Genomic DNA, 13,651 nt, shown 5'->3' with positions numbered 1-13,651 from the left:
CCTCAGCCTTCTCTTTTTCAAGGGAAAGAGACCCAGCCTGTTGAATCTTTCCTGATGGGTAATTAGTGTTGAATTAGGGGTTGTTGGTCCAGATTCACATGGACTGAATTGACACTGTCCAACCCATTTTCAGATGTTTATTTGTCGATTGATATACAAGGAGTGGAGAATCAAAATTCAAGTAGGACCCCTACAGCCCACTGGGAGGAGACTTTAGTCTCACCAGGCTGGGCTGGATCAGAAACAAAGTCAGTACCACTGCCCCAGGACACAGACTGTTGAAAACATAACAGCAATGGACAGGAAGAAATATCATATTGTAAATGCATTTCAGAGTCTACTTTGAGCAGGATTCCTGATAGGACGCCCTCCCTTCCTTCAGAAGTGGGTAAGACCTCACAGCCACGCCTTTGTTATCTCTAGACTTGACTCTTCCAACACTCTCCTGGCCGGCCTACCATCTCCCACCCTCCATAAACTTCAGCTCATCCCAAACTCTGCTGCCTGCATCCTAACTGGCACCAGGTCCCGTTCGCCCATCACCCCATGTGGTCACGGACCTACATTGGCTCCCGATCCGGCAACGCCTCAGTTTTAAAATTCTCATCCTTGTTTTCCATGGTCTCGCCCCCCTCCCTATCTCTGTCACCTCCTCCCGCCCTACAACACTCCGAGATCTCTGCGCTCCTCCAATTCTGCCCTCTTGAGCATCCCTGATTTTAATCGCTCCACCATTGGTGGCCGTGCCTTCTGTTGCCTAGGTCCAAAGCTCTGGAATTCCCTCCCTAAACCTCTCCGCCTCTCTACCTCTCTCTCCTCCTTTAAGACGTTCCTCAAAACCTACCTCTCTGACCAAGCTGTTTGTCATCTGTCCTGATATCTCCTCGTGTGGCTCGGTGTCCAATTTTGTTTGATAACGCTCCTGTGAGGCACCTTGGGATGTTTCACTATGTTAAAGGCGCTGTATAAATGCAGGTTGTTGTTGTTGAGTTGACTTGTCTATTCCTTACCTTTCCAGGCGATGGGCGACTAAGGGTCCAGGTGATTGCCATCTGGATGCAGGACTGGGTGATCTCCGGCAGGGATTCCATGATGTGCTCCATAGTCACTGTCCCCTTGGTGGTGGGAGGAGGTTTCCTTATCGAGCAGGGCGAGTTAGGCACCCAGGCACCCCAGTCGTACTGTTGAGTGACGGAAGGAAAATCAAATTCAGTAAGTTGGAAAGACAGAAATATTCTTTGTTTACAACCCATCTTTCACAATCTCAGGCCATCGCAAAGTGCTTCACAGCTGGCGCTGCCAAACTTCTCGAATTGTCCAGGAGTCTTCAGAATGGGTGGGCACCGCCGCTAGCAACCCAGGAGAAAAGTACTTTGCGTTCACACTTGCGTGCCTGTGTACATCTTTTGTTTCTTTACTTGTCCCATTACCACCCACTTTTGACTTGAACCATCATCCCGTTTGTCATTTAATCACTTCCGCCTTCAACCCGATCTCAGACTTTCCCTTTTGTTCTTTCCCCCCCCCCCCCGCCGCAACCTTCCTCATTGAAGCACATAAGATTATGAGGGGGATTGACAGGGTAGATGCTGAGAGGTTGTTTCCCCTGGCTGGAGTGTCTAGAACTAGGGGGCATAGTCTCAAGATAAGGGGTCGTCCATTTAGGACTGAGATGAGGAGGAATTTCTTCTCTCAGAGGATTGTGAATCTTTGGAATTCTGTGCCCCAGAGGGCTGTGAATGCTCAGTCGTTGAGTATATTCAAGGCTGAGATAGATAGATTTTTGGACTCTAGGGGAATCGAGGGATATGGGGATCGGGCGGGAAAGTGGAGTTGAGGTCGATGATCAGCCATGATCTTTTTGAATGGCAGAGCAGGCTCGAGGGGCCGTATGGCCGACTCCTGCTCCTAATTCTTATATTCTTATGTTCACCCTCTTTCCCTGCCTCTGTGCTTGCTTAAAACCTGGTACATCTGCTGAAGGGCCGATCACCAGAGGTCACAGATTTAAGGTGATTGGCAAAAGAACCAGAGGTGACATGAGGAAAGACATTTGTATTTGTACTGATAATGCTAGAGACACAAAATCTTCTTTACTGTTATTCCCATCCCCTTGGAAAACCTTTCCCCCTCTAGCCAGCCTCTCATCTTCCATAGAATCATAGCATCATCGAATGGTTACAGCACAGTAGGAGGCCATTCGGCCCGTCGAGTCCGTGCCGGCTCTCTGCAAGAGCACTTCAGCCAGTCCCACTCCCGCGCCCTTTCTCCGTAGCCCTGCACATTGTTTTCCTTCAGGTACTTATCCAATACCCTTTTGAAAGCCGTGATTGAATCTGCCTCCACCACCCTCTCAGGCAGTGAATTCCAAATCCTAACCACTCGCTGCGTAAAAAAGTATTTCCTCCTGTCGCCTTTGGATCTTCTGCCAATCTCCTTAAATCTGTGTCCTCTGGTTCTCGACCCATCCACCAATGGAAACAGTTTCTCTCTATCTAATCTGTCTAGACCCCTCGTGATTTTGAACACCTCTATCAAATCTCCGCTCAATATTCTCTGCTCCAAGGAGAGCAACCCCAGCTTCTCTAGTCTACCCACGTAACTGAAGTCCCTCATCCCTGGAACCATTCTTGTAAATCTTTTCTGCACCCTCTCTAAGGCCTTCACTTCCTTCCTAAAGTGCAGTGCCCAGGATTGGACACCGTACTCCGGTTGTGGCTGAACCAGTGTTTTATAAAGGATCATCATAACTTCCTTGCTTTTGTACTCTATCCCTCGATTTATGAAGCCCAGGATCCCGTATGCTTTTTTAACCACTTTCTCAACCTGCCCTGCCGCCTTCAACGATTTCTGCACATATACCCCCAGGTCTCTCTGTACCTGCACCCCCTTTAGAATTGTACCCTTCAGTTTATATTGCCTCTCCTCGTTCTTCTTACCAAAATGTATCATTTCTCACTTTTCTGCGTTAAACTTCATCTGCCACCTGTCCGCCCATCTCACCAGCCAGTCTATGTCTTCTTGAAGTCTGTCACTATCCTCCTCACTGTTCACTATACTTCAAAGTTTTGAGTCATCTGCAAATTTTGAAATAGTGCCCTGTACACCCAAGTCCAAATCATTAATATATACCAAGAAAAGCAGCGGCCCCAGTACCGACCCCTGGGGAACACCACTGTGTACCTCTGTCCGAAAAACAACCGTTCACCACTACACACTGTTTCCTGTCACTTAGTCAATTTCCTCGCCAATTTCATATCCATGGGCTTCAACTTTGCTGGCAAGTCTATTATGTGAAACTATCAAACGCCTTTTGGAAGTCCATGTACACCACATCAACCACATTGCCCTCATCAACCCTCTCTGATACCTCATCAAAAAATTCAATCAAATTAGTTAAACACGATTTGCCTTTAACAAATCTGTGCTGGCTTCCATTAATTAATCCATACTTGTCCAAGTGACTGTTAATTTTGTCCCGGATTATCGTTTCTAAAAGCTTCCCCACTGCCGAGGTTAAGATGACTGGCCTATAGTTGTTGGGTTTATCCTTACACCCTTTTTTGAATAAAGGTGTACTCATTTGCAATTCTCCAGTCCTCTGGCACCACCCCCGTATCCAAGAAGGATTGGAAGATTATGGCCAGTACCTCCGCAATTTCTACCTTTACTTCCCGCACCATCCTAGGATGCATCCCATCCAGTCCTGGTGACTTATCTATGTGAAGTACAGCCGGCCTTTCTGGTACCTCCACTTTATCAATTTTTATCCCGTCCAATATCTCAATACCTCCTCTTCCACCCTTCATAAACTTCAGCTGCGCTGCCCATATCCTAACTCGCACCAAGTCCCGTTCACCCATCACCCCTGTGCTCGCTGACCTACATTGGCTGCCTCTCCGGTAAAACCTTGATTTTAAAATTCTCATCCTTGTTTTCAAATCCCACCATGGCCCCACCCCATCCCTATCTCTGTAACCTCCTCCCGCCCTACAACCCTCCGAGATCTCTGTGCTCCTCCAGTGCTGGCCTCTTGCGCATCCCCGATTTTAATCGCTCCACCATTGGCGGCTGTGCCTTCACCTGCCGAGGCCCTAAGCTCTGGAATTCGCTCCCTAAACCTCTCCACCTCTCTACGTCTCTACCTCTCTACCTCTCTCTGCTCTAAGAGGCTCCTTTAAACCAACCTCTTTGACCAAGCTTTTGGTAATCTGTCCTAATATCTCCTTATGTGGCGCAATGTCAAATTTTGCCTGTCAGTGGTCCTGTGGAAGCGCCTTGGGACGTTTTGCTGTGTTAAGGGAAAGTTGTTGTTGTTATTGTTGTTGTTGTCTTCAACACGCACAGAAACCAGCAGTTCCCCTCATCCACCATTATCTTGGCCTAATGACCACTCTTTTGTGCGAGGCTGGTCTATCTGTCTGTGTGTCTGTCTGTGTGTCCCCCTCTCTGCCCCTCTCTGTCTCCATCTCTCTCTGTCACTCCCTCTCTTTGTCTGCATGTGTGAATGTTTGGCGACAACAGGTTGGAGCTCAATTGCGATGATTCTGCAGTTCAACAGCCCACCAACACTCAATCTCTAGGCCTCACTCAGCAAGAATGGTCACTTGAGTGAGGTGCCAAAGAGTGCCAGCGTCAGTAGAATTGTAACTCACCCCTCGAGGAGAGAAGGGGAGAAAAGGGCAGGTAAAGTTAAATAAACCAACAACAAAACTGCACAGAGAGTCTGAGCAATGTGGAAGGGTTACCTGTCCATTATTCACGGCCGTGTGCTGGGCACTGCAGGTGAAGATCACCATGGTGAGGAACTTGCAGAGTTCAATCCTGGTACTGAATGATGTCGGAATTCCTAAAAATATCAACACAGTTTGAAAAACAAAATTGACTGGTTGCCTTGGAGACCAAATCGAGGGAGGTTCATTCTGCACCTACCTGGGCAGCACTTGCACTGGGAGTGCTGAGTGAGGGGGTGTTCACGATTGTCCCTCAATCTTTATGAGGACAAAAACAAGTCAAACCTCCCTCAATATCCATAAGAACATAAGAAATAGGAGCAGGAGTCGGCCATTCGGCCCATCGAGCCTGTTCTGCCATTCAATGGCTGATCTTTGACCTCAGCTCCACTTCCCCTTCCGATCCCCGTATCCCTTGATTCCCTTAGTGCCTCTACTGTCCCATTGAACTCTCTCACCCAGGGGAGGAACATCCATCATTGCTTAAAACCTATGGGGAAATGAGGAGAACTTTCTTCACACAGAGGATTGTTAAGATCTGGAACACACTGCCGCAAAGGCTGGTGGAATCAGAGTCCATAGGAACTTTCAAAATTGGATAAGAACATAAGAAATAGGAGCAGGAGTAGGCCAATCGGCCCCTCGAGCCTGCTCCGCCATTCAATAAGATCATGGCTGATCTGATCCTAACCGCCAATCTACTATCACAGAACCATCTCCTGAATCTAACAGAATTAGACGCACGAAATAGGAGCAGGATCAGGCTACACGGCCCCTGGGCCCGCTCCGCTACCCACAGGGCCATGACCGATCCGAACCTAGACTCGTCCAAATTCCTGCCCGCTCCCCGTAACCCTTAATTCCCTTTACTTCTAGGAAACTGTCTATTTCTGTTTTAAATTTATGTAATGATGTAGCTTCTACAGCTTTTTGGGGCAGCATATTCCATGGACCTACCACCCTCTGAGTGAAGTAGTTCTTCCTCATCTCAGTTTTGAAAGAGCAGCCCCTTATTCTAAGACTACGCCCCCTAGTTCTAGTTTCACCCATCATCGGGAACATCCTCCCCGCATCCACCCAACCCAACCCCTTCACAATCTTATATGTTTCAATAAGATCGCCTCTCATTCTTCTGAACTCCAATGAGTAGAGTCCCAATCTACTCAACCTCTCCTCATATGTCCATCCCCTCATCCCCGGGATTAACCGAGTGAACCTTCTTTGTGCTGACTCGAGAGCAAGTATGTCTTCTCTAAGACAACCAAATGTGTATTTGAAGAGGACTAATTTGCAGGGTTATAGGGAGAAAGCCGGGGCTTGGGACTTATTGTTTTTTGCAAAGAGCCGGCACAGGCACGATGGGCCGAAAGGCCTCCTATGCTGTACGATTCGATGATTCTATGATATCAGAGAGAGAATCCTGGTCCTGAGACTCTTTGAAAGGTAAGGGCTCCATTGGCAGCAGTTTCCGCTCAGGCACCAGTTTACATTCACTTACCCGAGTTTTTAAGATCTTGAAATCCAACTTCAGTGAGGTCCTTAATCCAGGCCTGAAGCTCAGGATCATCCTTTACCTGCTGGTCATTCTCATAGTAGAACGACACAATCTTGGTGACAAACCTGAAGGTCACATTCAGACGTGTAAAGGATTAGTCGCGAGTGCAAAAACACTTTACACGCTATGTACAGTCTTCAGCTTTTTCAAATTCATTCTAGGGATGTGGGCATTAATGGCAAGGCTGGCATTGATTTACAATCCCTAGTTTCCCTGAGGAGGTGGTGATGAACTGCCTGCTCGAGCCACAGTAGACCATGTGGTGAAGGTGCTCCCACAATGCTGTTAAGTCGGGAGTTCCAGGATTTTGACCCACCAACGGTGAAGGAACGGCCGATATATGTCCCAAGTCGGGGTGGTGTGTGACTTGGAGGGGAAGCTGGAAGTGATTGTGTCGCTATGCACCTGCTGCCCTTGTCCTTCTAGGTGGTGGAGGTCGCGGGTTTGGGAGATGCTGCAGTGCATCTTATAGATAGTGGAGGGATGGACCTGTGTCAGCCGTGGCTCGGTGGGTAGCACCCTCGCCTCTGAATGACAAGGCTGTGGGCTCGAGTCCCACTCCAGAGACTTGAGCACAAATATCTAGGCTGACACACCAGTGCAGTACTGAAAGAGATGTGCTGTCTTTCAGATGAGCCGTTAAACCGAGGCCTCCTCTGTTCTCTCAGGTGGACGTAAAAGACCCTATGGCACTATTTCGAAGAGGAACAGGGAAGTTATCCCTGGTGTCCTGGCCAATATTTATCCCTCAATCAAAATCACTAAAACAGATGATCTGCTCATTATCACATTGCTGTTTGTGGGAGCTTGCTGTGCACAAATTGGCTGCTGCGTTTCCTACATTACAACAGTGACTACACTTCAAACAGTACTTCATTGGCTGTAAAGCGCATTGAGACATCCGGTGGTCGTGAATGGCACTACATAAATGCAAGTCTTTCTATCTTTTTATGGACATTTGTGATGAGTGGACAAGGTGCCAATCACGTGGACTGCTTTGTCCCGGATGTTGTTGACCTTCTTGAGTGTTGTTGCAGCTGCATCTATCCAGGCAAGTGGAGAGTATTCCATCATAGGAATAGGAACATAGGAACAGGTGGAGGCCATTCAGCCCCTTGGCTGTGTTCCACCATTCAATTGGATCACGGCTGATCTGTATCTTGACTCCATTTACCTGCCTTGGTTCGGTAACCCTTAATACCCTTGCCTAACAAAAATCTATCTCAGTTTTGAAATTTTCAACTGACCCTCAGCATCAACAGCTTTTTGGGGGCGAGAGTTCCAGATTTCCGCTGTCCCTTGTGTGAAGAAGTGCTTCCTGACATCACCCCTGAGCGGCCTGGCTCTAATTTTAAGGTTACGCCCCAATTGTTCTGGACTCCCCCCACCAGAGGAAATAGTTTCTCTCTCTCTACCCGATCAAATCCTTTAATCATCTTAAACACCTCAGTTAGATCACCCCTTAATCTTCTACACTCGAGGGAATACAAGCCCAGTCTCTGCAACCTGTTCTTATAATTTAACCCTTTTAGTCCCGGCATCATTCTACGCTGCCCCCCCTCCAAGGCCAATACACCCTTCCCGAGGTGCGGTGCCCAGAACAGTTACTCCAGATGAGCTCTAACCAGAGCTTTATACAACTGGAACATAACTTCCACCCCTTTGTATTCCAGCCCCCTCGAGATGAAGGCCTACATTCCATTAGCCTTTTAAATTATTTTTTGTACCTGTCTACTAGCCTTTAGTGGTTTATGTACACGGATCCCTAAATCTCTCGGCTCCTCCACAGTTCCCAGCTCCTCACCATTTAGTAAATACTCTGATCGATCTTTCTTGGGTCCAAAGTGGACGACCTCACACTTTCCCACATTGAACTCCATCTGCCACAGTTTTGCCCACTCGCTTAATCTATTAATGTCCCTCTGCAACTTTCTGCTGCCGTCTACTGTGCCACCTAACTTAGTGTCATCAGCAAACTTGGATATACGGCTCTCTATACCTTCATCTAAGTCTTTGATAAATATAGTGAAAAGCTGATCCCAGTACAGATCCCTGGGGGACACCACTAGTCACATCCTGCCAATTGGAGTAAATAGCCATTATCCCTACTCTCTGTCTCCTACCTCCTAACCAATTCCCTATCCAAGCCAATAGGTTGCCTCCAATCCATGCGCTTCCATTTTTCCTAACAGTCTCTCGTGTGGAACCTTATCAAATGTCTTCTGGAAGTCCATATAAATAACATCCGGAGACACTCCCTTATCTACCACATTAGTGACCTCCTCAAAAAATTCAACTGGGTTAGTTATACATGACTTACCCTTTACAAATCCATGCTGGCTCTCTCTGATCAGTTCATAGTTGGCCAAGTGCTCAGTCACTCTGCCCCTATTAACAGGTTCTAGTAACTTCCCCACACCTGACGTTAGACTAATAGGTCTATAATTTCCTGTGAGACCTCTCCCGCCATTCTTGAATAATGGAGAGACATTGGCAATTTACCGATCCAAGGGGACAATTTCTGAATCAAGGGAGTGTTGGAAGATCACACTCCTGACTTGAGCTTTGTAGGTGGTGGAGAGATTTTGGGGAGTGATGAGGTGAGCCACTCGCCGCAGAATACCCAGGTTAAAGGTCATCAGCATTTGGAGTGATAAAATATCCACTAAAGGACCGTCACACATGATGAGAACAATAATCACGGAACAAGAAAAGGCCATTCAGCTCAACCAAACCATCCGAGGAGGGGACCGGAATCAAGCTTTTGGTCTCCAGTCCTAATATCTCCTTATGTGGCTCGGTGTCAAATTTCCTCTGATTACACGCCTGTGAAGCACCCTGGGACGTTTCACTCCATTAACGGTGCTTTATAAATGCAAGTTGTTGTTGTTCCATGGGTGATAGAGCCTTTACAGGGGAACAAGGCTTTGATTGTTCTTTTGTAATGTTTACTGAACCTTTCAGTCTGTATTTTGATGAGACCTTTTTCCATATTCATAACATTTGTTATTCCAATGAAAGAAATCTTTACACGAGGCTGGGGTGCTTTTCTCTAGAAAAGAGAAGACTCAGGGGTGACCTGATAGAGGTCTTTAAGGTGACTAATAAATCCAATAGACAATTCAGGAGAAACTTCTTTACCCAGAGAGTGGTGAGAATGTGGAACTCGCCACCACAGTGAGTGGTTGAGTCGAATCACATAGATGCATTTAAGGGGAAGCTAGATAAGTACATGAGGGAGAAAGGAATACAAGGATATGCTTATGGTGTGAGATGAAGAAGGGTGGGAGCATAAACACTGGCATGGACCAGTTGGGCCGAATGGCCTGTTTCTGTGCTGTAAATACCTAGGGGTAAAATTTGGGTAGCAGTCCCCTTTGGCACTAATTTTAGCGCCCCAAAAAAGTTAGAGCCCCCACGGCCGATTTTTCCAGGTAGCGCCCCGAGAGGGAGGAGTAGCGTCCCGCCTCCCTCTTGGGGCGCTGCGAGCCAATATCGCAGCGCTATGTGCCACAGCGCCATGCGCTGCAGCACGTCGCACTGTGGTACTGCAGGCCTTCCTCCCCTTCTTAAAGGGGAGGGGCCTGGCGCAGCGCGACCCGGCGCCCAGCTGGGCCGCCAGGGATCGGGAGAGCCGGCAAAAGAGCCAGGCACTCCTCTTGAGTGCCGGGCTCACGGAGAGCAACCGGCACCCCGTGGGGGGGCTTCACGGGGGCCGGGGATGGCAACGGGGGCAAGTGCTGGCAGGCGGCGAGCAAGAAAAATGGCCGCCCACCACCTTTCCTTTAACTAGCGCTACCCTGGCCGCTGATAGGTCTCCATGAACCCGGCGGACGTACTGTCCAGCGGTAAGTCGGGGAGCGCCACCCAGTATTTCAGCTGGGGCGTGAGCAGGGCGCTGCGCACGGCGATGACATCATTGCCAGCGGCGCAGCACAGCGCCGTGCCGCGCTAACAGTGAGTGCCATCGCTAACCTCCCGCTGAATTTCAAGGTGCAAATCAATCGAATTTAGCCTCCCTAGTAATTTAGTACAATTCTGCAAGAGGTTTGTTCTCTTTTTCCGTCAGTGTCCATTTGGAATGGGAGCTCTATGGGTGATGGAGCCCTTACAGAGGAACAGGCTTTGAGTGTTATTTTTGTTGTAATGTTTACTGTACCTTTGAGTCAGCGTTTTGATGAGGCAGTTTTTTTTCATATTTCTAAAACTTTTAATCAAAATATTCTTGTGAAAGAAATTTGGGGGTCACTTTTTTTCCTACTCCTCAAAATTCTGTTTTTCGTAGTTGAAGCGGCACAAGACAAACGAAGGCATGCGAGGGAGGTCACCAGGCACCGCATCATATATTCACACTTTGGCGCACTTACCTGCCCGTGACTGAGGAGAACTACCTCAGATTGCTCACCATCAGCAGGAGGCCGGATATAGCACCTGCAGAAAGGTCACCGACAGTCCAGAGACTCCATGCTGGAGCCGAGTCTTGGAAAATTCACTCTACTGCGTTCTGTAGAGTTAGTGATTACCATGGGGTTTGAATTATGGCAGCGAATATTGTCTATACACTGGGCCCTGGGAGCTTTCCACTCACAAACACCTCACTGGAAGAACCCTCATCTATCACTTACTTGTGAATCGCAGACCATATCTGCAGACCGTCATCTTTATAATAGTAGCCCTTTAGTTCACTGACTCCACGGTGTTCCAGGCTGTCTGGTAGGCACAATGATTGGTAGGTGATGGCGAGGAACTCTCTCTGACATAGCAAAAGGTAACCCTTAGCTCCGACACTAAATATCTTTGGAGAAAACAAAAGAGACGATTAAAGTCTACATGTTGGCGGCAACAGGTCAGGCTTGTGCTGAGATTGGATGGACACTGGACTGTACAGATTGTTTTGTTTATTTTACTGAGAAACTGAGGTAAAAGACTGAAGAGCACAGTGTGAGATGCCATGGTGCAAAAGAAATATTGAATGAGATTTACAACAACAGCTTACATTTATATAGCGCCTTTAGCGGAGTAAACCGTCCCAAGGTGTTTCACAGGAGTGATTAACAAACAAAATTTGACAGCGAGCCACTTGAGGAGATATTAGGACAGGTGACCAAAAGCTTGGTCAAAGAGTTAGGTTTTAACGAGCGTCTTAAAGCAGGAGTGAGAGACGGAGCAGTTTAGGGAGGGAATTCGAGAGCTTAGGGCCCCGGCAGCTGAAGGCACGGCCGCCAACGGTGGAGTGATTTAAATTGAGGATTCAAAAGAGGCCAAAATTGGAGGAGTGCAGAGATAGGGAGGGGCGACGCGTGGAGGGATTTGAAAACAAGGATGACAATTTTAAAATCGAGTCGTTGCTTAACCGGGAACCAATGTATATCAGCAAGGACAGGGGTGATGAATGAACGGGACTTGGTGTGAGTTAGGACACGGGCAGCAGGGATTTGGATGTGCTCAAGTTTATGGAGGGTGGAAGCATAGAAACATAGAAACATAGAAGATAGGAGCAGGAGTAGGAGTAGGCCATTCGGCCCCTCGAGCCTGCTCCGCCATTTAATGAGATCATGGCTGATCATCCAAATTCAGTACCCTGTCCCTGCTTTCTCCTCATATCCCTTGATCCCTTTAAGCTCAAGAAATCTATTCATCTCCTTCTTGAATATATTTAATGAACTGGCCTCAACTGCCCTGTGTGGCAGAGAATTCCACAGGTTCACCACTCTCTGGGTGAAGAAATTCCTCCTCATCTCTGTCCTAAATGGCTTACCCCTTATCCTTAGACTGTGACCCCTGGTTCTGGACTCCCCGACCATCGGGAAAATCCTTCCTGCATCTAGTCTGTCTAGTCCTGTAAGAATTTTATAAGTTTCAATGAGATCCCCTCTCATTCTTCTAAACTCTAGAGAATATAAGACTAATCGACCCAATCTCTCCTCATACGTCATTCCTGCCATCCTAGGTATCAGTCTGGTGAATCATCGCTGCACTCTCTCCATGGCAAGAACATCCTTCCTCAGATAAGGCGACCAAAACTGCACACAATACTCAAGGTGTGGTCTCACCAAGGCCTTGTACAACTGCAGCAAGACTTCCTTGCTCCTGTACTCAAATTCCCTCGCTATGAAGGCCAACATACCATTTGTCTTCTTAACCGTCTGGTGCACCTGCATGCTTACCTTCAGCGACTGGTGCACAAGAACACCCAGTTCTCATTGCACTTCCCCTTTTCCCAATCTGTTGCCGTTCAGATAATAACCTGTCTTCCTGTTTTTGCCACCGAAGTGGATAACCTCGCATTTATCCACATTATACTGCATTTGCCATGTATTATGTCCGTGAATAATTGAGACACGGACTGCAGGAGTGGAACAAAATAAGTCTTTACTGGTGGAAGTCAATAGTGAAGCTAAAAACACAGAGGCTCACTAGTGCCTTTTATACAGGGGTGGTCACTGCCAGTACTGCAGTCTAAGACCAGTTATTCTCTTAAAGGTACATACACAACAATTCCTCCCCTTTTAGATAAACAGTACATAACATTCATTTAACAACTAAATGATAACTAATTACAATCACAATTACTGTTGCTAGATACATTGGTTAAGTTTAAGCAATTATAAGTTCAGTCTTTGAGGAGGCTTCCTGATTCTGTCTGGATAACGCCTCTTTGGGGTATCAGGTTCTTCTGGCAATGTTGAGTCGGGATCAATGTCGTTGTTTGGTTCATCTGCTTCCAATATTACCGGTTCTGCGGTAGCTGCAATTGGAACATCGATTTCATTACCAGGTGTGTCAGATCGTGGTGTGGAGTTGACGTTTTCCAGTGACTCTAGAATCTGGTCAACATGGCGTCTTACAATGCTCTCCCCAACATCCACGGTATACATGAGAGGTCCTTGCCGTGTACAAATCGTTCCTGGCTGCCATTTCTCAGTGCGGTAGTCCCGGGCCAAAACTGGTTGACCTATCTTAAAACTCCTGGTCGGCCTTTCATTCATATTCTGAAACTGCCTGTTCTCCACATCTCTTCGGACGTTTGGCTTAACCAAATCCAAGCGGCATCGTAGTCTTCGATTGAAGAACATCATGGCTGGAGTTTGGTTGGTAACCGCATGTGTCGCATTCCGGTAGGCAAACAAGAAGTTGTCCACCTTGTGTTGTAGGGGTATATCTTCATTACACATTGCCTTGATAGCCTTCTTGAATGTTTGGACAAACCTCTCGGCCAATCCAATAGTGGCTGGATGATATGGGGCAGATGTGTAATGCTTAACACCATTGTTCTTTAAGAACCTCCGGAACTCTTCAGACACAAACTGTGGTCCATTGTCAGAGCAAATCTGTTCAGGCAGCCCATTCCTGGCGAATATGG

At 47.4% G+C, this 13,651-nt stretch overlaps 1 protein-coding gene across 1 annotated transcript in view; it reads right to left on the bottom strand.

Moving 5' to 3' along the window:
* LOC147090641 (polyunsaturated fatty acid 5-lipoxygenase-like) overlaps positions 1–13,651 on the bottom strand; it is an 81,698-nt gene that overhangs the window by 5,789 nt on the left and 62,258 nt on the right. The window contains exons 10-13 of the mRNA XM_085977404.1: positions 10,914–11,083; positions 6,232–6,353; positions 4,749–4,849; positions 1,011–1,181 (exon numbers count right to left, since the gene is read on the bottom strand). Coding sequence (XP_085833530.1) covers positions 1,011–1,181; positions 4,749–4,849; positions 6,232–6,353; positions 10,914–11,083 — 564 coding nt within the window. The remainder of the gene's footprint in view (positions 1–1,010; positions 1,182–4,748; positions 4,850–6,231; positions 6,354–10,913; positions 11,084–13,651) is intronic.

Source organism: Somniosus microcephalus, unplaced genomic scaffold (assembly GCF_052327205.1).
Source record: "Somniosus microcephalus isolate GS21.2 unplaced genomic scaffold, FLI_Smic_1.0 unresolved_chr4, whole genome shotgun sequence".
NCBI classification, from domain to species: domain Eukaryota; kingdom Metazoa; phylum Chordata; class Chondrichthyes; order Squaliformes; family Somniosidae; genus Somniosus; species Somniosus microcephalus.
Note: the sequence above shows the minus strand (reverse complement) of the source record. Positions and strands in the feature narration are given on the sequence as shown.